The sequence below is a fragment of the Patella vulgata genome, chromosome 3 (genome assembly GCF_932274485.2).
Source record: "Patella vulgata chromosome 3, xgPatVulg1.2, whole genome shotgun sequence".
Classification (NCBI taxonomy): domain Eukaryota; kingdom Metazoa; phylum Mollusca; class Gastropoda; family Patellidae; genus Patella; species Patella vulgata.
The window spans coordinates 14,733,891-14,759,072 of record NC_065881.2 but is presented as its reverse complement, the minus strand read 5'-3'; the positions used below and the strand labels follow the sequence as shown (position 1 = coordinate 14,759,072).

At 37.2% G+C, this 25,182-nt stretch overlaps 1 protein-coding gene across 2 annotated transcripts in view; it reads right to left on the bottom strand.

Moving 5' to 3' along the window:
* Positions 1-21,020, bottom strand: part of LOC126816145 (retinoblastoma-like protein 2) — a 28,446-nt gene extending 7,426 nt beyond the window's left edge. The window contains exons 1-21 of one of the 2 annotated variants that reach the window (XM_050542371.2): positions 20,786-21,020; positions 20,532-20,665; positions 18,990-19,190; positions 16,154-16,218; positions 15,648-15,773; positions 15,026-15,186; positions 13,944-14,008; positions 12,996-13,167; positions 12,246-12,412; positions 11,272-11,353; positions 10,299-10,433; positions 9,457-9,539; positions 8,644-8,764; positions 7,544-7,642; positions 6,718-6,844; positions 6,080-6,306; positions 5,487-5,603; positions 4,846-5,025; positions 3,651-3,722; positions 2,049-2,166; positions 1,435-1,583 (exon numbers count right to left, since the gene is read on the bottom strand). In XM_050542371.2, coding sequence (XP_050398328.1) covers positions 1,435-1,583; positions 2,049-2,166; positions 3,651-3,722; positions 4,846-5,025; positions 5,487-5,603; positions 6,080-6,306; positions 6,718-6,844; positions 7,544-7,642; positions 8,644-8,764; positions 9,457-9,539; positions 10,299-10,433; positions 11,272-11,353; positions 12,246-12,412; positions 12,996-13,167; positions 13,944-14,008; positions 15,026-15,186; positions 15,648-15,773; positions 16,154-16,218; positions 18,990-19,190; positions 20,532-20,665; positions 20,786-20,923 — 2,739 coding nt within the window. In that variant the 5' untranslated portion in view covers positions 20,924-21,020. Of the gene's footprint in view, positions 1-1,434; positions 1,584-2,048; positions 2,167-3,650; positions 3,723-4,845; positions 5,026-5,486; positions 5,604-6,079; positions 6,307-6,717; positions 6,845-7,543; positions 7,643-8,643; positions 8,765-9,456; positions 9,540-10,298; positions 10,434-11,271; positions 11,354-12,245; positions 12,413-12,995; positions 13,168-13,943; positions 14,009-15,025; positions 15,187-15,647; positions 15,774-16,153; positions 16,219-18,989; positions 19,191-20,531; positions 20,666-20,785 lie in introns of those variants that run through there. The other variant, XM_056099675.1, reaches the window with a different exon arrangement.
* Between the last annotated feature and the right edge of the window lie 4,162 nt (positions 21,021-25,182).

The window sequence follows — 25,182 nt, the reverse complement described above, 5'->3', positions numbered from 1 at the left end:
ATTGTGTCCCAAAAAGTGTGACGGACAGACAGACGGACAGACAGACAGACAGACGGACAGACAGACAGACGAACCCATTTTAATAGTCCCCTGCTTTCTTCGAAAGGCGGGGGACAATGAATAGTGACCTTTTTCTTGCCATACTCTCTTGTCAAAAGTTTTTTTTTACATACACACCACTGAATAGGTAGTTTTTCGCACGATCTGAGTGAATAGTTGCCTTTTGTTTTGCCATAGTAAGATCACAACCAAGTAGTTGGTTTCAACCAACTATGACTTTCTTTGAATAGGGGCTGACTAGGGCCCCCATTGAGGTGAATAATGTGACATGAGAAAACGAAACTAGCACCCCAATCATAGATCACATTTCTCTTCGGATTTAGTGGATGCTGAGATGAGTTTTTTAATTTAGAAAAAGGTATATATGCAGGGCTGTCGGTAATTTTTCACAGATGATTAGCAGCACTGCTAATCAACAAGTCCAATTTTGCCAAATTTGATTAACAAATTTAAAAATTTATTAGCAGTTTTTCAGTTTCAACATAAAACACCTAAATAACAAGATTATTTTAATTTTAATTGATAACAAATGATTAGATTTCATTCTTAAGATTTTTTAGAATTTTAGCACTTCTACAGGTAGCTGTGAACATTTCTGAATGAATGTAGACTTTTGGTTAGGCCTTATGTCTGAAGCCAATTCTTGGCAGTGGCTTCTTATTTCTTAGAAAACAATTTCGTCTGCTTTTTATCGTCTGTTATTATATTTGTTCAATCGGAAGCAAGCGGTATTTTATGAATAATCTCGATTAACTAGACGCACGCGATATAAACAATAATAGTTTACGGGAATTCTTACTTTGATTTCTTATTTTACAATACGTTTACACGTATTTATTTTTTATATTTTATTTACAATACGTGGAGGATACACTGAATTTATTTTTTTTCAAATTGAATACTGATATAATTACTCGAAATTGACATGTCTCGCAACGTGAGTGGTACTACTTGATTCCATATTTCCGGTTTAATAGTCCTGATTCATAGAGTTATGTCCCTGTATTATATAGTATAATGAATTGAGTCTGGGTAGTTCGAGAAGAAAATGTCACACAGAGAATTCCGTTTTGTTTATAAAATTTATTTGATATTTTATACACGTTGCAAGTGTTGAGAAATGTGGATAAATCTTTGTGTCAATATCCAAAATGACAGGCATATTAATGATTCGCATTTACTGCAAATCAAAAATGTTAGATTTTAATGTTTGATTAGCAACGGACAAAATATGTATCGCAAATTGCGCTGAGATACTGGTTGTCAGCAGCCCTGTATATATGTCAATTTCTTTTCCAATTGGGGTTGATAACTGATCCCTCAGACCACATCCGACGGTCCAAGGCCATCACACATCTATTTCTAGTTTCTTACCATATTATAAAATTGTATAAGATCTCCTCGTTCTTCACCAAAATCAAACGTAGCAGCAGCCCCGATTAATTTAGTTGGAGTTGGGGGCTGACTGTTAGGTTGAGGGATTGGAAGGGTACTTGAAGATCTAATATTACCAACATCTCTCTCTGAAATACATGTGTATATAATAAATGAAATGAAATGGGGTTTAACATCCTACTTGTCTCCACAAACTAGGCTAATGAACACAGGTATACCCTATACAATGAGCTACGAGTATCAGTGAAATCTTGCCAAGAGATGTGATACTGTCTACTTATATCCAATTCCAACTGTTGTGCGTGGGTTCTTTACCGTGCACATCCCATTGAAACAACTTCAACTACAGGTTTTGTCACAGACAAGTGTGGACATAACTATTTACAGACCTTATGATCTAAAGTGCACATAAGATCACTCGTCATCGAGACGTACAGGGCGGCGCAGTGCGACCGATAAAGTCTGTGACTGGAATCTGATGACGACATGGCACACGTACAACCACGGGGATACAAGTAAATCTGGAGCTAGATTGGTGGAGGCCCTCACATTGCGCTGTCCAACTATAGTGAAATGTCAGAAATTTTTCTTACTTTTATCCTCTTTTTCTGTATTAACGGGCGAGGACGTCCCACTTGCAGCACTTTTACTTCCTTCACTGGATCCAGACGTATGACGTCTTCGTCCACTTAATAACACACTTCTATAAATCTACAATATAAATCACAGTAATAAATATAGGTTGCCAGGCAATACAACACACTTAATAACACACTACTACAAAATATATCACAGTATTAAATATAGGTTGCCAGGCAATATAACACACTTAATAACACATTTCTATAAATCTATGATATAATATATAGTACATTAAATATTGGTTGTCAGGCAATTCAACATATACCCAAGATTGAGAGAGAGAAATGGGGTTTAATGTCCACTCGACACAAACTCATTTCAGAACTAACGCATGATTCAATTTTATTTTAATAATTTGCTTGCGCGTACAAGCAGGGAATCGAAATCATGCCACTTGACTCAATGATCAACCTTATCACCCAATGCACATGCATTAAACCATTCGGCCAAACAAAGTTCCTCTTGAAATGATTTATCTTGACTGTTTAGAATTTAGAGGACTGTTATTGTCCATTTGATACCGCTTAAATCTAATGAAAAATTTAAGCGGTATCAAATGGACAATAACAGTCCGATAAATTCTAAACAGGAGGTGTTTATCGATATTGTAGCCCAAAATATTTCGCGATAGTTGACAGTCGTTTTTTGGTTTTAATGACGTAAATACCAAGGAAAACAATTTTGACGTAATGAAAATATCCGTGACGTAATAAAATAACACTCATTTCCATTCTATTTGGTTCACTAAGCGACTGGTTAATTGTGTCTGTTTGGAAAGGGAGGTCACTCTGCGATAATTTTAAAGATCGAAACAGAAATCGTAAGTGTATTTTATGTACTTTTTAAATGATTTTGAACTCCAGCAGTGACTAGGTTCGAAACAAATTGCATATCGTGTTTGATAAATGTCCATACACTTGTGTGACCGTGTAGATATATGCTGTGTAGCGTACGCATGTGGTTGCTATGCTTGTTTACGTTGTCATTTCGACGCTGTGAATGTGATTCTTTTTCTTCGGAAAAAAACATGGCCTATGTATGAAAATCAGTCTCTGTCCTATTCATATCAGTATCAGCCCGACTTGTATATTTTTAAAAATATATTACGATCCATACGGAGTTCAATAAATTGTAGTATTTTTATTCACTTGTTGAAAATCTTCGATTTTGACCAGTCTGATTATGATAGAATGACCATAGCAACCGTTATTGTCAGACCAGCCTTGAAATTAAATTTACTTATTATGCTTCAAATACACTCACTAACTTTGTTTTTTATGTGTTTCAGGTGAGTGTTTCAATAAGTCAATGGTTGAATTTCATTGTTGATGACATACAAGAAAAAATTCATGAAGATTTCCAAGAATAAAGTTTTGAGGTGTAGAATTTTTGGCCACTGCAAACAGAGTCTAGCACCCAGAAAATATTCATTCGCAGTGAGTCGCCCAGGAAATTTAGAGGACTGTTATACTCATTCGACGCCACTTTTCGACCAATCAGAATTCAAGAAATTTCCATTTTGGGCTACAATCTATGATAAATGTATAACTTACATGACTATGTGATTGAGGTTGATATCGATAGCACTTCATGATATTCTGGAAAGTTACTGGTTTACCAGTTACCTACAAATATACACAAATAAATTAATATATTTATCATCAGTCCTTACACAAATATTCTAATTCTGTAACTGTCTTAGCCCTCACACACATATTACTGCACCAAGATCTCTTTCAACCTTATACTCCTGCACGATCCTTATAAGAAAGTCCTTGTAGTTTAATTATGTAATGATATAATTCTTGTAATATAATTAACTCTTGGCCAATCCATTTAGAAAAAATATGCCTCAGAAAAAAAATATGCAAATTCTAATTGCAAAACTTAATATTCCATAACAATTTTTATCTAACCCATCCTTTCTGACATAGCTTTTGCTAGGTTCCCACTGTCGTGCGATGTGTTACGATACGATTGTCCCTATTGAGACCATGATCTGGTATGTGCAGATACGTTCGGATACGGTTCGATATGATCAACGCAATTGCTACGACTGACTTTAATATATGACAAGACCTGATAGGATCACCACGACTACTCAGCGATGAATCGTGATAGTGAGAACCTAGCATTAAAGCCTCAACCAGAATGTGAACACTGTCATGCCAGCATCATAAGGATACAAGATCAAAGCATTACCAAAACACTGCCAGACCTTCCATAATTTATTTGCCCAACCTGATCAATATTTCAGAACACTAGACTTTGATATCATTTAGCCTGTCTGTCTAAAGTCAGAGAGGGAGAGAGAGGGAGAGAGAGAGAGAGAGAGAGAGAGAGAGAGAGAGAGATGGGGTTTAATGCTTACCTGACACAAACTAGGTCATTTCGAGACTAACACATGGTTCAATTTTATTTCAATAATTCACTTGCACGTAGCAGTGGGAGGAAACTGGCTGACCCGGAGAAAACACACAAGGTTGGACAAGCGACCCTACTCAATGTCACATACAACCGGGAAATCGAAACTATGCCAGTTGACTCAATGACAGACCCTATGATACAATGCACACGCGCTAACCAATCGGCCATCCAACCCCCCATCGTATAAAGCATCATATTTTTGGTGCAATACAGCCCAGTTGGAGCTGATGTGCCCGATCATACCATTTCATTCATTCTATACCATAGATGTAATTGAAAGTTAGTAGGTATACCCAAATGACAAAATAAAAAAAATCCTACCTTAGCAATTACATAAACAGCACACATAATGATTTGATCAAGATGTCTGTCTTTCATCAGTTCGATGTGTTTCATCATCGTTCGTTCAAAACATGTCCACATTTTACGTCGTAAATCATCACCATCCATACTCAGATGATCACATAAATCTCTTAATCTTACACTAGCTAGATGATACACCTATAGATAAATACAAGATTATTACTACAAAAGTAGGAGGTTAAAGTTAAAGATCAGTTGATCATCATCTGTAAGGGATCATAGCAAAATATCAACACTTGTGTCCAAATCAATAAACCTGAGATACATCTATAATTTGTATAATGACTTATTCAAATGTAACTGAATAATGACTTACATATCTCAATAGCATATGAACAAGCCCACCATGAGGCTGATGTCCCCTGCCGAAATCCCAAAATAAACAGATGACATATTAACTAATTGCACATTTATCTTTTTCAAAAGGATAGAGTAATCAAACTGGAAATATAATATGGCGAACATATTCATATCTCAAGGCCTGATGAATTGCATGTGAAAAATAATTTATTCGAATAGTATGTAAACATTAACTCTCAGAGAGAGAGAGAGAGAGAGAGAGAGAGAGAAAGAAAGAGAGAGAGATATTGTTTTATTACCTTTCTGAAGAATAAAGCTAGTGAACCAGTTTTCTTTGGTTTAAAATGTTTAGCTGGTGACTTTTCTGGTGTGGACATGACTCGAGCTTGTATAATGGACTGAAGTGGTATCAAAACCTGAAATATTAATTATACGTTAAATAAAACAAGTCATCAGTGATGGATACCGTTTGACAGTGTTGAGCTAAAAGTCAACAGTGGGATGGGCCTTAAACTGAAAAGTCAAAGGCTGCAATCTCTAGTCTTGGACCTAAATTAAATAGACGACACTCATTCATCAATTAACAAGCCAACAGTGACGGTGCTTGAACCTTAAATAGTTGACACTCATTCATTAATTAACAAGCCAACAGTGATGGTGCTTTGAAACTTAAATGGATGGCACTCATTAAGTAATTAACAAGCACTCATTAAGTAATTTACAAGCTAACAGTGAGGCTGTTGTCCTCCACCTTGAACCTAAAATTGATGATACTATCAGAAGCCCTTTATCAGTTGTAACAAGAAAACATCTACTTCAAATAAATATAAATGATCGACATATCTAAAATCCAACTAGAAGCAGAGCATTAATATAATGAATGAAAGCTGACCTGTCGTCCGTCCACTATGACAGCGATCATTGATTCTCCTTGTTGCGGGATAACCACTGTTTCCGACGCTCCAGCAGCCAGTTGTTTTTGAAGTATTGTCTGTGTAGGAGTCTGTGTGGTCGATTCTGATTTAGCCGTAAACAGTTGTCGTCTGGCAGTTCCAGGCTGTGGAGAGCTGAAACGATCGGATATCGTGGGGCCTGTAGGGGACAATAATGGATCTGAAGCTAAAAAAGAAACATGCAAAATGTTCATTAGAAAGATTTTGGTTTCCTGATTTTATTAATCATCTGATGTAAAATTATAGCAGATGGCTCAGTGAGTAAGGCGCTGGGTTCGATACTGGCCGAGAAAGTTCCTCTGGATATTGCAGCTTGATTACCATGTCAGTTTTGCATGATTTTCAATTTTTTTCCAGACATGGGTTATTTTTAAGATTACGCCAATGTGTACACGCGTCCCATATGAACGACTAAACAATGTTTATTGCCAATCCGTCCATCCTGCATTAAATAGAAGGGACAAGCCTGTTGGAAAAGGGGGAAACCATATTGAAAACGGTACAGAGATTACTTGTATAATCCTAGCCCAAATGAATCAGTAATTATTTTTCCCTAATTATGTTGTTAATGACTTACTTTTGATAACTCTGACGGGCGATAATGTTTGTTTACCAGCTTCAACAGTAAGTGTTTTAATACGTGGATGTAGAAGAGGTGAATTGTTGGACGAGTTTCCTAGATCTACATGATTAGCTGGCGTCACCTAAAATAGTTCAAATATAAAATATTCATACGCTCAGGTTATCTTCTCGGTGTCGACATATTCATACACAGTACATCAAGTACACGTCAAGAATATGTCTGGGTTTATATTTTTACCAACAAAGAGTAGACAATCACGAAAAGTTTCTGGGAATTAAATGACTAGGATAAGAAACAGTTGTTCCAAACTATTTCTTACTTCTATGTTGCTAAAAACGAAGCTAAAAGAGGCATTATGTAAGATTTAGATAAAGAGCTGGTTGTTCTCGCTATATTAGTACCAAAATATATAATGCAACATGAATATATTAAAAATTTCATTCAAATTACTTTATTCTGAGCAAAGTTATCACTGTTTGTAGTTTTGACAAGATGTGTGCATTGACTGTTTATTATCGTAACCACGGTACTGGTATATTCAAGGCTTGGGCTCTCTTCTCCATTTTTAAATTAAATCATTAAATGGCCAAACCATTCTAATCTATTTAAAATCGGAGCTATCCAATTACTTTGAGAGTTGATTATGGTCTGGATAAGTTAATGAATGTCTAATTAATAATTTATATAACATGTAATGCCTAAAGAAAGATTTGTGATAGGCTGATTTAGTTCTTGAATAATGTATCATTATGTTGAGGGTTTTATGTCTGACAAAGTTTGTGACAGATGCCCTATGTCCACGTTTGTATCTATGACTTACTTCTTCACAAGTAGGTACTCCTGATTCTTGTTCTCTGATGGCATCCCATAACGGAGACTCACTCCTCCATGCCAGCGATTCGAGAATCGTTTCTTCAATCTACGGAAAAATAAATTAACATATCAAAATTTTCCATAAATATGTAAATATTTATTCATGTCTGAACATCTGCATTCCCCTAGTAAATGGTGCAGAATGGAGAGTCTAGCAAGGACCAGTGTCCATTTGTTCGGATGGGACGACAAACTAAGATCTCCTGTATATATTGATATTCACAATTGTAATTTGAAAGAGTAGGCTGCAGTGCCACTGTCCTGGTACTGTCAGAAACAGCCCTGCTTATCTCCCCTACCATCAGTTTGTTCCCACATCGTATCACCTCGTCATGTCCCTCACAGATCACTGTATGGAGAATGCCAGTCTTCGTAAGTCGAATTGTGCATAAGAGTAGCAAACAACACCATCTACTTGATAATTCACAATTGTGCATAAACGATAACAGTGTTGGCCGAGAAAGTTCGCGATTTCCTGGCGTGGTTTCCCCTTGTCAGTGGTGCAGGATGGAGGGCCTGACAAGGACAGCTGTTTAGTTGTTCAGATGGACGAAAAACCAAGGTCCCGTCCATGTACACATTGGAGTGCATGTCAAAGATCCCTTGGCAGTTTGAATTCAATATAAGAGTAGGCTGTAGAGCCACTGTCCAGGCCAAATTTAACTCATAGCACACTGTATGGGACCAGTCGGAGCAAAATAGCAGGGTTTTAAACCCCATTTCATTTCATATCATTAGATCAGTCAGAGTGGAACATTAGGGCGTTAAATCCCCATTTCATTTTTTTCTTCACTACGATAAACAAGAACTTACATTAAAAATAAAACACACTTATATGGATATACTACTTCTGAATTTATTAACATGCTACGTTTCGATACACATACAGATATCGTTTTCAAGCAAACGATATCTGCTTGAAAACGATATCTGTATGTGTATCGAAACGTAGCATGTTAATAAATTCAGAAGTAGTATATCCATATAAGTGTGTTTTATTTTTAGTGAAATCTATTTCTATATGTCTTATAAGGATTAAGAACTTACATGATTTAAATGTTTTACAACATCTCGTGATAGGCCTTCTTCAGCTCGTATGATAATCTCAATGACTTTATAGAAATGGTATGGGCTTAAATCAAACATATTTACAATCCATGGGAAAGACCTGAAAACATACATCGTAACATATAGTAGTCTTGATTTACCTGATATACTCTCAACATTCTCATCTACCCTCACTGAATTCCAGTGGCAGCTACTAAACCCCACTGTGGCACTGTTACAAAATCTTAACCCCATTGCTATACACTACGATAAGTGAAACATCCTGCATGTCCTGCAGTAAATTACGATAAACCATGCATGCTGAATGGTGCACCATGATAACTACAACATCAAGCACTCTTCATGTTATATCGCTATATTATTATCACTATTGTATTTATAATGTTATTTATTTAGTAAGGGGAGTCACTGTGGTTGAGTGAGTAAGATGTTGGCTCACTAACCTGGAGGTCGCGAGTTCGATCCCGGCATTGGCCGAGAACATTCATCAGGATTTTCCAGCATGGTTCCCCCTTGTCAGTGGTGGACGACAGGGGGGCTGGAAAGGAATGTATAGTTGTTAGGATGGGAAGAAGAACCTGTGGTCTCACGTACACATTGCTGTGTACGTAAAAGATCCCCTGGCAATTGGAATTCGATATAGGAGTAAGTCGTAGTGCTGCTGTCCTGGCAAAATTTCCATCATAGCACACACTGTATGGCGTATGCCTGTTTTCATGAGCCCAGCCGGAGCAGAACAGTAGGACGTTAAATTCCATTTCATTTCATATTCATTAAGATCAATATACATACCTTTGTGAGTTGTATGAAAATATAACAATTTCTAAACAGCAGGCTAACAAAGAACGATGTAATATATCTTGTTCTAATAAACTCTGAAAAATATCAATTTCAATAATAGTCATGTTAAATAATTGAATGGTGATTGTGTTTTAATCCAGTCAATACCACGGTCATCCGATGGTCTAGGGAATTGGTTATGGACTTGTCATAAATCAACAATCTATACTACATTTGAAGCTAAAATAAAAGAGATCTGCAATAGGCAGATTTAGCTCTTACATAATGCACCTTTAATCATTTGGTATAAGAGACAAAATGTGCAATGGCTCTTAAATAACTTTAAAGGAGCTAAATCTCTATTCTTTGGCACCTAGAAATGGACACAAGTGGGTCACAATGGATATAAAAATGTAATATGAATGTATATTAACCGATTTACAATCAATCGTATCTGTTTTACCGTAATTTCTAATCAGCTATGTTCGGCGAAATACGCAAAGAGTACAAAGTGAATGACAGTCCTTGGCGTCTGGTTATTCCAGTCTGCATCTGTATAATTCTCCTGTGGTATATGTTTAGCCTAGTTCATCAGGTAGCTACATTAGAAATAGCGCTCGAATGCATTCTGGTACGCGATACGTATGCCAATTTAAAAAAATTTATTTTTGTCTTAAATATTGGATATCAGAAGTCCATTTTTTCACAGGACGATAACAACATCATTTTTGATTTAATCTGACCAATAAGTCGTGCTTGTAATTGTTGAAGACTGTGGATGATATTGAGTTAGAGACGTGCCTCCTTCATGTCATAATATTTTTAGAACTTTATTGAAACTGTATGGAACTTACTGAAAGATCTCTTTCTGCTAGTCTCTTTCTCTCTCCTTCAATAATGTTCTCTAGAGTTTTATAATATAAACTCTCACCGAGCTGTAATCTACGACGAGCAAAATCTATATGGGTACCGGGATGATCATTGGACGGCTGAAACAAACAATTGAAATAAATTTATTGAATTTAGTCTCTGGGCGGACTGGGTAGCCCTGTGCCCTCGAACCAACTGGTTTTATTGGGCTCCCATTGTGGTGAAGTATATGTGACATGACGAGAAAATGAAACTATCTTGATTCACCTTTCCCACACCCAACCCATACACCATTTTTCTCCTCAGATTATATCTTTCAGTGGATGCGAAGATGAATTTGATTTATTTTGAAACAAATATATGTCACCTTTTTTTTCCTTTCCAATCATGGCGTTGGACTGAACAAGGCCAAGTCCACTTCTGTTTAGTTTTAATATGTTGATACTAACAAGATCATTTCTTGATGAACACTGAAGGGGACCACATCAGATTCAAACTTGTTTCTTTTGCCAGTCCACAACATTTTAAATTCAATATATTACTTTAACATTCTAAATTGGAAGCAGTGATGGCTCAGTGATAGCCGAAATTCGATGCCAGTGCTTGGCATGCAGAAAAAAAACACGATATTGGGCATTCAACCCTATTCCTTTGTCACAAACAAGATTTGGATCTAAAGCGAAGTTGTTAGACAACAAGCCCTTCACTATGCCAGCGACGTGAAGCTAACAAAAAAAATGTTACATTAAACACAACACAATTTTTATGGGAAATCAATCACTGGTTTTATAAGAAAAGCATGACGGTTCAAAAAGTATCCTCTTATCGTTATCATTGTACTTTTCAAATAAAACCAGTAAATGATTTCCCATAAAAATTGTGTTCTGTTTAAAGTGTTTCTCAATACCACCTAAAGATTAACTTAACTGATTGGTTGTTGTGTACATAATCTCTTACCTGACAATAATGGGTACAGAAAGTCTCACCCATTTCTTTAACCCTGGCGATGATTCCATCTTTAGGATTCCTGCTACATTCACTGAAAAACACACAATTCATCAAATTTAATACAAATCTATTTCATGTCAGGAGACATTTAGGCATCGACTTGGCTAATGACGACAGGGCCTAATGAGGATGGGCCGACACCGTGTAGTGTGCTCTGAGACAATTTTGTCCGGACAGCGGCACTACGGCCTATTCTTTTTTAAAATTACAACTGTCAATGTTTTTTTTTACGTGCTCGCCAATGTGTACATGGGATCTCGTTTTTTTTTTGTCCAACCCAAAGTACTAACTAACCATAACATTTATCTACTTAAATGTGAGGAGGGAAAACATACAACAGTTCATTGATTGCAGGGTAGAGAGAGAGACAGAGAGTTAAAGGTCCGCTCGATACAAATTAGGTCATTTCGGGACTAACATATTTTATTTCAATAATTTGCTTGCGTGCAGGGGTCTTTAGCAGTGGGAGGAAAACGGAGGACGTGGAGAAAACCAACAAGGTTGGACAGGTGACCCTATGTTAACTCAATGACAGACCTTATGATACAGCGTCCACAAGCTAACCATCCAACCCCCACCCCAGGGTAAATATATGACAAACAAGTTGAAATTTATTGATGTGATCATCGGCCTACTTGCTATCACTGTTAATCTGATTGGTGAACTAGGCCTTTTAGTAATAACAATTCCTGTCATTAAATGACACAAGTGTTCATTATTGTACTCTAAACTTACATGGTGGGTTGTGTTATCTAGTGGTTTAATGTACGTATGTTTGATCATAAGATCTGTCATTGAGTCAAATGGCATGGTTTTGATTCCCTGCTTGTACGTACTTGGTAATGGGTTAACAAAATGAAATGGGGTTAAACGTCCTACTGTTCCGATTCGACTTGAATTTGGTTAATAAAAGAAAAAAGTACCTAAAATATTCCAGAAGTTTATCACTCGGACATGTTTTACGACCTGATAATAACGCTTGTAGTCGTCCTACACTCTGTGTTGCTGTGGAAACGGGTGTAATACTCAGGTCCTTTTCTTTTAGATAACGGCGACCTGTTAGGGGTGTGGATGGTGCCAATGTCTTTGTCTAAAAAAAAATAAACATACATATTTATTAAATTATAATCTAATCCATGATCTGATCTGAAATTCCAAATCAAAATTTCTGCACCAATAATATAAAAGTAGTGATGAGTATCATGAATAAGGCAGGACATGCTTCTATGAACACCCGACAATACTTTTTTATCTGAGAAAATAAATTTTCTTTTACAAATAGAAATAACCAAAGCACAACAGATAAATTAGTTTATGAAAACATGATCAATCAATTAGTTTATTAAACCATGGCTTTTAAATTAGTTTATGGAAGTGGCCAACATGAAATAGTTTATGAGAGTGGCAACTTTGACATAACATAGTTTATAAAAGTGACTGCCATGAGAGATAAAATAGTTTATGAAACCATGGCAGCTAATTAGTTTATGAAAATGACAACCACAGCATAAAATAGTTTATTGAAATGACTGCCACGAGAGATAAAATAGTTTATGAAAGTGACTGCCATGACATAAAATAGTTTACGAAAGTGACAGCCACGGCATAAAATAGTTTATGAAAATGACCACCATGCGAGATAAAATAGTTTATGAAAGTGTATTATAAATCACCTCATCAACATGTTGTTTTAAGGTTCGTTTAGCCTGCATTTGTTCAGCTAGAGTGGTTCCAGGTTTTCCTGGTGTACCAATCTCTTCTTCCGCATCGTCTCCTAGAAATATTCTCTCATCAAAATCACCCACACTCAATACATACTCCTCGTACGCATTATTTACAGATTTACTGAAACAACAAACATAGAAATGATTTTCAACAAACGCTTAAAATCACCAGTTAATTTCGTTAGAGCTCCTTTCCCACCCAAGCGTTTTTTTGTTCAATAGTTAACTATTTTCTTGTTAGACTCCCAGTTTGTATTGATGATAAAACCAATCTTCAAAAGAAGGCTTGGATACTGAGCCAGCTGGGGAGCCTATCAGTTTCCTTGACCATCACAAATACCAAGTCTCGCACTTTCCAGCTAAAATGTCTACTTGTGTTAATCGAGTTGCCAAGTTCAAGGATTGGTTGAATGACAAGGTTTCCGTGGAGGTCATGTTTGATCTGCGTTCGTGTCACAACCCCTGATTAGACTATCGTCTGGGTAAAAGGGAGATAACATAGCTATAGGTTTGGGAATTGCAGACCAGTCTAGAAACACGGTCGTAGCTTCAAGAACATGGGTAAAACAATAACCTGCATCCTAACATTACATAAACGCGTGTCGATAATTGGTTATAAAATCCCATGGCACAAACAGTGCTGTAGGAATTTTGCAAAGACAGAATTAAGCGTTCAAGCTGGGTTAGATGTGGGTGGGGGGGTACTAGGCTGCGGCCAGGAACCTCAATATTAAAGGGGAACCCACAATCAGCTCTCAACCAAATTTTCGTATCATAAATTATAGCTAGGCGACATGCCTAAAACAAATATCGCCATACCAATTTCTACACGTTTTGACATCAAATATGATAAAATGAAACAGAATCATCACAAAATAATTACTGTAATAAATTTACCTGTTAAATTCAAAATTCCCCACTTCCAACACAGCAGATAATGTATCTATTTTTCCTTTCAAGCTCTGTAATTAAAAACAGGAGATTGAATTAATAGGATTAGGTAGTGCTACTTTCTCTCATGTTTAGGATTCGAAGCAGAACAGTAGGACGTTAAACCCCATTTCATTTCTAATGTTTAGGAAACTGGCCGTGTGAATTGAGTGGTTTAACGCATTGCCAACTGATCTTTTACTGATTTGTACCAATCATTTCTTTTTGTAAAATCTAACACACATTTAGTAGTTATCTTCTAGAATGTTTACAAGATTCAGATATTCCCACAAATTTCTAGATTTGATTTGTAATGTTCTGGATGGGTCTGGAAAAAACAGAGAGAGAGAGAGAGAGAGAGAGAGAGAGAGAGAGAGAGGGGGTTAAGTCCACTTGACACAAACTAGATCATTTAGGGACTAACACATGGTTCAACGGTATTTTAATAATTAGCTTGTGCGTAGGGGTCTTTAGCGATGAGAGGAAACCGGAGAAAACCCATGAGGTTGGACAAGCGATCGTACTCCTTGTCACGTACAACCGGGAAATCGAAACCAAGCCAGTTGACTGAATGACAAACCTTATGATACGTGCAAGCGTTAACAATCCAAACCCTCTGGACATTGCCAGGTACAAATTCAGGTTTTTATCAGGCACAATTGCTCTGGTGTCTGTCATTTTGTCAGACCTTGATCCCGTTGTGGTCTTTGAGAAAGTTCATTGTGATTTTCTGCATGGTTTCGCCCTGTCAGTGGTGCAGGACAGATGGGACAAAAAAACTAAGTTCCTGTGTATATATGGGCATGCACATAAAAGATCCCTTTGCCGTTGCAATTTGACACTAGTTCAATTCAATAAGGCCTGACAGTTTGTCGGATACTACTTAAATCATCATCATTGGGCCTGCTGCTTGAATCAATCTATCTTTTTTTGCAATCATCGTTTTCTAAGTGCCTGGATTTTTTTTGCAACCTTCTCGCATCACTCTATTTTGTCAGGTAAAACTAAAATCATCATGAGACTCGAAGCATTCTATATTTTATACAAACCTTTCTTTCGAACAGTCGTTTAATGTGGGGTTTCCACCAATGTTCTTTGATAGTTTTCGCTTCTAGACCGAGTCCATCATGTTTATCGCAGAGAAGTTTAATAATACACGGAGCTTCAGCAGGTGGTTTCCACTCACGACTTTCATAGCCTTCTGGTAAACCTGTTAATACAACAATTTGTTTAAATGAAGTCTATTGACAACAGGGAGTCGTGGTGGTCCAGTAAGCAGTAAGAGAGTTAACTAATATGGGGGTAGTCTTGGTCACCCAGATCCCCAAAGTCTTCAACATATGGGTCTGGGTCTGTTGTCAACATTTGCTAAAAAGTGCCTATTTAAATCGTTTTTTTTTTAAAATCTTTTTATGTGGTTGATTATCCAGTAAATTTCATCAAATCAAGTAAGAGTTGTGCCCCTTCCCAAATCAGCATTTACAAAGTTATGTTTAACTAAAATGTCAATGATCTACTCAAGCAAACAAGATGCCTCAATCTGATTCAATCCAAACCGGGAGATTATCTAGTGTTGGTATTTTGATTGTGAGAAATTTGATATTTTTGTGAAAATACAAATGACACATCAAGCCGTTAAGATTTTATTGCGTTTCACAGTTTCACACTTACCTGAGAATTCCGGATTAAGGAGATCTTTTCTACCTCCTAATAAGGCATTAGCAAAGAACCAATCAATACAGCAGAGAAGCAAGTGATATGAATTCACAAGATCATCACTGATTGCCGGGAAATTACCTACAAAGATAAAACACCTTCTAAATGAAATATGTGTTTGCCCGCCAACTACTTTTTTCTGAGTGAAGTTTTCACTGAAGTTTTGACAAGATGTTGTATAGATTGTTCATTATCGTAGGAACAAGACTTGTTAATCGAGACTAAGTCTTGATTCACCATTTTTAAATTAAATCATTAAATGGTTACTGTGTTTCAATACGTTTAAATCTCTGCCATCCGATGTTCTAGAGAGTTAATTATAGGCTCGTTATGTTAATAAATTTAGCTCTTATATAATGCACCTTTAAATTTTATTTAAAAACATAACCACCAAAATTTCACATTTTTCATTTGTACTAGTAGTTAATGGTACGGTAGTAATAAAATTGCTTTTTCTGTACCTTTAACTTGTACAAACATGGTCCAAGCAAAATTAAAAACATCAGTAACTGTACATGGTAGACGCCTGTTCAAAAAAAAAAGAAAAAAAAGCGATATAAGTACAGATGATTATTACAATAATTATAGTGTTTTTCCTTTCAGAAGACTTACAACTAAGAAATTATGATAATAATCTATTAACTAAGTACTGGCTATCTAACTAAATGATAGCCCAGAGGAACACACCCTGTCTACATGTACGTATAAAAGATCAAATATAGAGGAATATGTACCATATTTCTGTAATTGTTTTCAAGGAATTAGGGTAGTCAATATTTATTTACATCGATGTATGAAGTGTTAAAGGGTTGATCCCTGTTCATTATTCTCTTGTTTTGAAGAATTTTATTACAAATGACTTATCTATCTATTATATATATATATATATATTTGCGACTGTCGTTTGTCTGTTCGGGGTTGGCGGCTACACTAGGTCTGCCCCGAGTCTGAAATTTGGGGTATAGGGGTAGCTCAGACCGGGGAGTAAAAAAGGCCAGGTGGCGTTAGTCTACCACTTCCGGTTTCGGGGTTATGACCCCCGAGCGAAGCCGGGTATCCTGCTAGTTGTATTATAATTTATTTTGTCACATTGGGCAGTGAAAGTTGGAATTCGATACAAGAGTAAGCTGTAGCGCCAAATTTTTGTCCATGTAAATTAATGTTCCGGGGACAATAAGTGGAATTTAACGCATAATCGGGAACAATGGGTTCACACCTGTAAATTCAAAATTGATAAACATTTCCTTAATTACACAACATGAACTAAACAGCTGTTTACAAACAATAAACAGACAAGTTAACATTACATGCAATAAAACAAGTGGTGATCGTGTGGTGTACGAAACATTAACAGAACAAAGAGACTGGATGAAAGTGATGTGTATGAAAGAAACTGGATGATCATCTGATGTGTATGAAACATAACAGAACAAAGAGGCTGGAAGATAGTGATGGGATGAAAACAGACTGGAAGATAGTGCACAATAAGTTAGTATAAATAGTACCATGTTTAGGATCTCATTCTCAATATTTACAGGTATTTAATCAAAGAAAAATACTACAACTAACATATTTATTTAAATCATCCGATCGGAGAAACCGACCCAAATTTCATTGAAAGAATTCAAGGCTCTATCCCATCTGATAATAAATTTAAATATTCTTTAGTCATCATATAAAACAAACTTTTACATAATAACATCAATTGAAGCTTCAATTTTAACATCTGTTGAAAGAAAATGAGATCCCATAAAAATGTTTGCCAAAAAAGCTAAACACCCCTTTTAATGAAAAATGAACTGAGCTAAATTTGTTGAAGGCAGCTAAAATGTACATGTAAATAAACACTGCTCAGTCCATTTTTAAAAAGGTTAGATAACGAAATGAAATGGGGTTTAACGTCCTACTGTAGGTTAGATAACAACTGTATTTGAAAGTTGCTGAAATATATACCCATTCAAACTAATTTTGTTAAAACTAAATTCTACCTTTCTGCGCTATCTGGAGTTTTTTGTTTAGCTATTCTCCGTCTAAAATTACTTTAAAACAAAGCAAAGTAGGAAAGAAATGAAATTATATTTAATGAGAGAAATAATGAAATGAAAAAGCAACATGTAACAAGAAAACAACTCTATATCTACATGTACAGTTCTCCAATCTCAGAAATAAAAACAAAACGGTATTGCCCTACTTTTCGGCACCAACCAGAATAACAAAGAAAATCATACACCATGCCATTTAGTGCTGGCACGACATATCATTGAATCGATGTATCGCGATTCACTTTCTCACGATATGCGTATTGAATCACGAGACGCTGAATCGATGTTTTGTGATTCTTTTTTTTTAATGTTTTTTTTGCCACTTCAGTAACTAACCCTTCACTCTTTTCAATTATCAACGTCAAACATTATCCATAGGTACAAAAACACTCTTAAATTGTCTTGGTCCTTATTTTCATCTGTCGGCCATTAGTAAATGAACAAACATTTCAGGCCCTTGACAATAATTGCAATTTGTGACTCCAATAAAATATCAATTATTCTTTTATCCTGTTGTTTTCTTGGTAAATATTGACCTGGTTATGAATCGTGATACCAATCGTACGTGTATCTTAACACCCAAATCACTAATGCCATAACTTGCCGGAAGAGTATTTTGATCGGAGAGAAACATTTTAGCCTACTCAGTCTTTATCAAAGAATAACTGACAAGGGATCTTCAATGTGCACACCAACGTACGTATATGGGACTTGTTTTTCGTTTGTCCCATTCAATCAACTAGGCGCTATTTCGTGTCAGCCTCCATTCCTATATCACAGACAAAGCAAGCCAAAACATTATGGTGACAAAAGGGAATTTTGACCTATAAAATTAGCTCACTGCAAATCTCACACAGCATCATTATCATCACAATAATTCACACCGTTTGTCTTTTTATCGGTGATTTAGAAATACAAACAAAGACAGTTTAGTAGGTATTTTATATTTCTGAGAACAAAGACTTGAACTTCTAATTATGCAAAAAATATAAGCTACGTTTAAGTGGTAAAAATAAAATCAGACTGAGACAGAAAGCAACAAATATAATAAAGAGATGAAATATATAAAACAAGAATGAGGTTTAATGATTTATACTATGCGAGAATTAAGTTCAGTCTATTTTCTTTAAATTTCGACTGCCAAGGATTTTCTTGTTCTGAAAACTAGGCCTTCGATTATCAAAACCCCGCTAAAGACCCCATCCTAGGCCTTCAGAAAACAAGACTATATCATTTAGCACAATAATTAACCTACCTTTTGTTTCGACCTCTAGGCTGACGGGGACTGTCGCTTGCAGGGTTTCGGAATATATCCAAATAAATCGGCTCAAATTTTTTGAAGATAACAGTTGACACGGCAAAGTTCCTTTCTAATCGATCAACTTTATTCCTGAAGTCTTCTGGTAAACTTGCCATGTCGGACCATTTCTTCATCTTGTTGAAAAATTGAATAAGGCTGTCATAATAAGAAAAGATAGACAATAATGACAAGAAGAAAACAAATAACTTTGTTGAATGACAAATATTTTTCATTATAATTATATTGAAACAGAAATAATTTATGGGCAAGAAGGGTTGCACGATTTACCCAAATCAAATATGCTGTTCTGTATGCCAAATTGTCATTTTTAATTGATAATTTTGTGGCAAACTGCCCCCCAAAATCTCACTTCAAATAAAGCATGGAAGTCGAAACAAAATTTGTGTAATACACAAATCTCCAAATTCACCATTATTTCAACATCACACTTGAACTGACAATTCAGGATAAAAATCGTACATTATCAATATAAATTATTACGGTAATAGTTGAAATAATGGTGGATAGTGCTACATATTAATTAAAATCATTGGAAGGTATTTATATAAGTTTTATGCCATTAAGATCGGGTATGAATATGCAATAGGGACATTTCGTATCCTCTTACACACGGTTTCGTAATCTGACGTACGATAATAGCTAGAGGACGTTAATCTCCACTCCATGAACTTCTTGGTCAAGGCGAAGTTTTCAATCGATTTGTTGGCAGATGCACATTCTACAAACTCTACTAAAAAATGAACAATATACGCAAAGCCTCGAAAAATGGTGGAAAATTCAATATATGAGACAAGAAACATATTCGTTTGCATACCTACGTAAATCCAGCTCCATACGCGTAACATTTTCACTGGCCGAACACTCATTACGGATTGACGTCACAAGTAGGCCTACACATGAATCGATGACGTTTTCGTAATGACTGACACTGAACCAGATTTTGACCCAAACAAAGTGGACCAGTCATCACAAGATCATTGTGAAGGCTGTATTCCAGGTGACATTACACATCATCAGACAGTAACGCCAAGAGATCTAGACTAAAGCCTACCTCCAACACTTGTGCATGACTGCAAAAAATAGGGTTTAACTTTCCCACACAACCAGTGTATCCGCTTCGGATTGGGGACTCTGCAGCAAGAATATTAGTCACTGGTTTGTAGGCCAACCCAAGTACCAGTATCGTGTAGTTGGGTTGTTTTAGCAGCAGATTTTGTATTTATTAATGTTTAGTTTAAAACAATTAATGGCAAATTCATACATAAACTTGGCTTTGGGAATGAGAAGCTGGGGTCGGACCTCTTGCCTTGCCCTGCTCCACCCTTTGGCTTGTGTTGACATTTTCTGAGTGACATAACATAACAAACTTATCTAGGTGTTTCTAATAAAAGAGAATACACTATAGTTTTACTACATAATATCAGATGTGACCCTGTGCTTTACCTGTCTATGTGGGAAATGTCTCGCGATATGTACCTGAATTTGGCTGATCGAAGAAGTCGAGTAAGAGAAACACAATTTCCTTCCACGGTTCCTTTCCCAACTGTTGGGACAACTGTTCTCCTGCAGGCATCGTACAGTGCACATGCCAGCCACTGAATCTTATCCCCCTGAAAATATAATAAATGGCTTCATTAATCCGATCAAAAGATCATGACAGAAGTACAAAGCCAACAACAGCGGAAGCGTCACGGAGGCCATTTAATCCCAAAAATGGCTGATGTTTTTACCTCGAGAGTGTAACTCATTTGGATCCTTTGAAACGACTGCCATGCTTCTTCCTTAGCATTTCGGTCCATGTTAAGATCAAGACACAGTTCATCATATCGCTGTTGGACGCTGTCCTCCGCTTCCTCTGAGAGGACCATTTTAGCGGAAGAAATGGTCAGTTTTTACCGCTATGTTATTCCGTCGGTCTCCTTACGTATTTTTCTTTACGCGTTGATAGAAATCCCAGTGGCGGGAAAATCAACGAGCCTGTTCACGCATTAGGTGTTCCTCCGCTGTAACAAATAACTCGATAGAGTCAAGATTATAGCGTTATTACTAAACATTCGACATCAAAGATGTTCAGTTGATGTGTATTACAATATTGATTAATATCAAAGTAAGACATAATATCGGTGTAACAAATCTAGATTGTGATTCCCAGCGTAATTATTTTGTGTCTTCCGTCTGCATGTCGTCACTCGAATGTAAACATCAGCGGAGCGAATAATGTACTACTTTTACACTCGATCCCGTTAGATGCACACTCCAGCTGAATATACACATCACGTGACCAATCTACCCGGGCAAAGTTTTATATCCCCGCTATTCACTCACGATTCACGCGCAGAGAAAGATGTAAATAACGATGCAACCTGACCGTGTTTTGTTGAAAAGATTATGAATGTTTATTCGAAATCTCTTTGGTCCTAGTTCGAGTTAAAGTGTGGTTGTCTCCCGTAGATTAGATCTGTAAGGCAATTTTGTTTTCTGCAGAAAACTGAGCCTATTTTAGGGGCAGGTGAGGTGCGGTAAATTTATAGAGTGACGACAGAGCTGAATTTCCAAAGGTTCATTAATTTATCACCGCAAAGGTGGGTATAGTAGATAATTACTTTTATTAGTTACTATTCTTCAACCGGAGATTTGTTCCATTTTAAAAAAATAACGCCACGCGCATCTTTTGTCAATGATATATGGAAAACAAGTTCGACTGCCGTCTTCGATGTTTCCAGCGCTCTTCGTCTAGTTGAGGTCATTAACGAACAGTCTGCAAAAAGAGAACAATGGAAGCCCAAAGAGCTCTTGTGTTATTCAGTGTTCTTAATTCTTAGTTCTTAATTCATAGTCTCTAATTTTTATTTCTTCATTTGTTGTCGTATTTCGACATTTGTATACTAAAATTAACATTTGTATCTTAAAATCAATAGTTGTTTTACAAATCAAACATTTGTCATATCAGATTTGTAAATTGTATCTTTGTTTAATTTCATTGTATTTTAATATAATATTATAAACTCTTTTGGAAAATCAAAAAATTACATATACATTTCATCAGAAACATAACGCAAAACTAATTGTAGACATAGGCCTCAAAAATCTACATTAAAGTCTCTGCCAGTCATATGCAATATTCAAAAAAAATTTCATATTTTCCTCGGCTTTAATCAACATTAGGTCATACACCCCCCCCCCTCCCACAGGGCATAACCCCACATGCCACAGGGCATAACCCCGACCGGCATAACTCCCACAAAGATCAAAACCCCCACCCTATAGGGCATAACATCCCACCCCACAGGGTATAACCCCCACCCCAACAACGAAATTCGGCCACGTTTGGACATGGGTAACCAAAAATTCCTTTATCTGCTTATCCCTTTCATAATTCCTTCGGCATATATTTATAGCCCCACCCCACCCCCGTTCCCTTTGTGCATGATGATTTGTGTTGATTTTTTTGTGATGTAGAATCGAAGAATAAGGTTTGAATTTTCGTTTTCTGACGGAGCCGCGATGGCTCATTGGATACGCCCTGACGCACAAACCAGAGAATCCGGGATTTGATCCCGGCCGAGAAAGGGGTGTGTCTAGATTGGGTAGTACGAAAAACAAAGGTCCCATATACACATCGGCATGCACGTGAAAGAACCCTTGACAGTTGGAATTCGAAATAAGAGTAGGCCGTAGCGCAATCTGACTAAAATACAGATCTATATTTCGTTTCGTTTTTTTTTATACTTTCGATGACCTCTACTACATGAAGATCTGGCCGATTGTAGTGGAAGGTCACGTCAGGGTTCATACGAGCGGCTTTTGACCCTATGACGCCAGACATTGATTAATCCATAGAAATACATGTAGTAATCAATAATTACGTTGACGTTGCTAGTAGTTATCCCACAGTTCCGTGTGCAACACGCCAAGAACTCGTTGTAACAGATCGTTTCATTGTCTAATCCCTCATACCAATTAAACCAATGGTTATACAATAACTTTTCCCGATCGTAGTGTAGTAACAGACCGTTTCATTGGCTAATCACTCATATAGAAAAAAAATCAATTTTTTCAAAAATTTCTTCTCATACCTCCTATATATATATTTTGTAGAATATATTGAACCCCATTCCATTCCATTTCACGTTAAGGCGTTTTCTGCCAGATTTTAGTGAATGTTCACGATTTTGAGGCGGAAAGATAAGAGGTTGGTTATTTTGAGGCGGGGGATAAGCGAGTTAAAAGGCTGGTAGACATGGAAAGGTTTGGGGGCGTTTGGAAAAGTCGACAATGAAATATTTATGAAACATTTTCTTTTTATTTCGCTGGATCAATAATAGTTTATCCTATCATCTTGTAAGATGCGGGAAAAATATATTCTACAAAATATATACATAGGAGGTATGAGAAGAAATTTTTAAAAAAAATGATTTTTTTTCTAAGTCCAATATCTTGTGGAACTCTTGTGGTGAAAAACACCACAGACCCAACACACTCTATGAATATTATTTTAAGTCGGAAGTCTTGGGGAATGTATTTATTTTCAGAAACCCAGTATCTTGTGGAACTCTTGTGGTGAAAAGTTCCACACAAATGCCCCCAAACCTTGCCATAGATGGAGGCTGGTTATTGTGAAAAGTAGGACGGATAGTTAATTTTACTAGTATGCCACCTCCAGTAGGTGCATATCAATGGTGAACCTCATACATAAGCTTTTGAACAAGACGCTGCTGCCGGGGGCGTGTGTGTGTGTGTGTGTGTGGGGGGGGGGGGGTCTGAGCTCTAGTTGACCGATCACCTTTGGCTTGTGGTCGTAGTTTCGATCCCTGGTGTGAGCGTATGTACCGCTTGGAGAAAACGGCGCCTTCTCAACCTCGTGGGTTTACTCTGGGTACTCCGGTTTCCTCCCACAGGAAAGACCACAGTGCGTGTCCTAAGCATAATAACATAAAACAAGACTAGTTTGCCATAATACCATCGGTGGATACCGACGTTAAACACTAAAAGATGAAGTACAAGACGTTGCCACTACCTATACTACAGTCAATCGGGAAATCAACGTGTAAAGTCATCCTTTTGGAAGGATTGAGAAAATGCATTTTAGGGACGTCCAATCCAATTGTGAATATGAAATGAAATGGGGTTTAACGTCCTACTGCTCTGCTCAGACTGGGCTAATGAAGACGGGCATACATCATACAATGTGCTATGAGGGAAATTTTGCCCGGACAGCGGCACTACGACCCACTCTTAAGTGGAATTCCAACTATCAAGGGATCTTTTACGTGCAAGCGAATGTGTACACAGGACCTCGATTTTTCGTCCCTTCCGAACGACTAGACAGCTGTCATTGACAGGCCCTCCGTCTTGCACCACTGACAAGGGGAAACCAGCCGGAAATCCCAATGAATATTCTCGGTCAACACCGGGAGTGAACCCGCGACCTCTAGACTGGCGAGCCAGCGTCATACCCACTGAGCCACCGTGGCTCCCCCAATCCAACTGTGGCTTAGTTATTAAGGTGCTGGCTTGCTAGCCAGGAGATCCTAGGTTCGATCCAGATCTTGAAAGCGTGAGAGAGAGAGAGAAATGGGGTTTAACGTCCACTCGACACAGACTAGGTCATTTCGGAACTAATATATGGTTTTAATTTTATTTCAATAATTCGCTTGCGCGTAGGGGTCTTTAGCAGTGGGGAGGAAACCGGGGGACCCGGAGAAAACCCACAAGGTTGGACAGGCAACCCTACTCCTTGTCACGGACAACCGGGGATTCGAAACCACGCCAGTTGACTCAGTGACAGGCTTCATGATACAGCGCGTGTGTGCTAACCATCCAACCCCCCTCTTGAAAGCGTGGTTATTGTACCGTTTAAGTGGTGCAGGAATGAGGGCATGTCTAGGACAGTGTATAGTAGTTCAGACGGAACGAACAATCACGGTCTCAGTGACAGGCTTCATGATACAGCGCGTGTGTGCTAACCATCCAACCCCCTCTTGAAAGCGTGGTTATTGTACCGTTTAAGTGGTGCAGGAATGAGGGCATGTCTAGGACAGTGTATAGTAGTTCAGACGGAACGAACAATCACGGTCCGATGTACACGTTGGTGTGCACGTTAAATACCCTTGACAATTGGAATGTA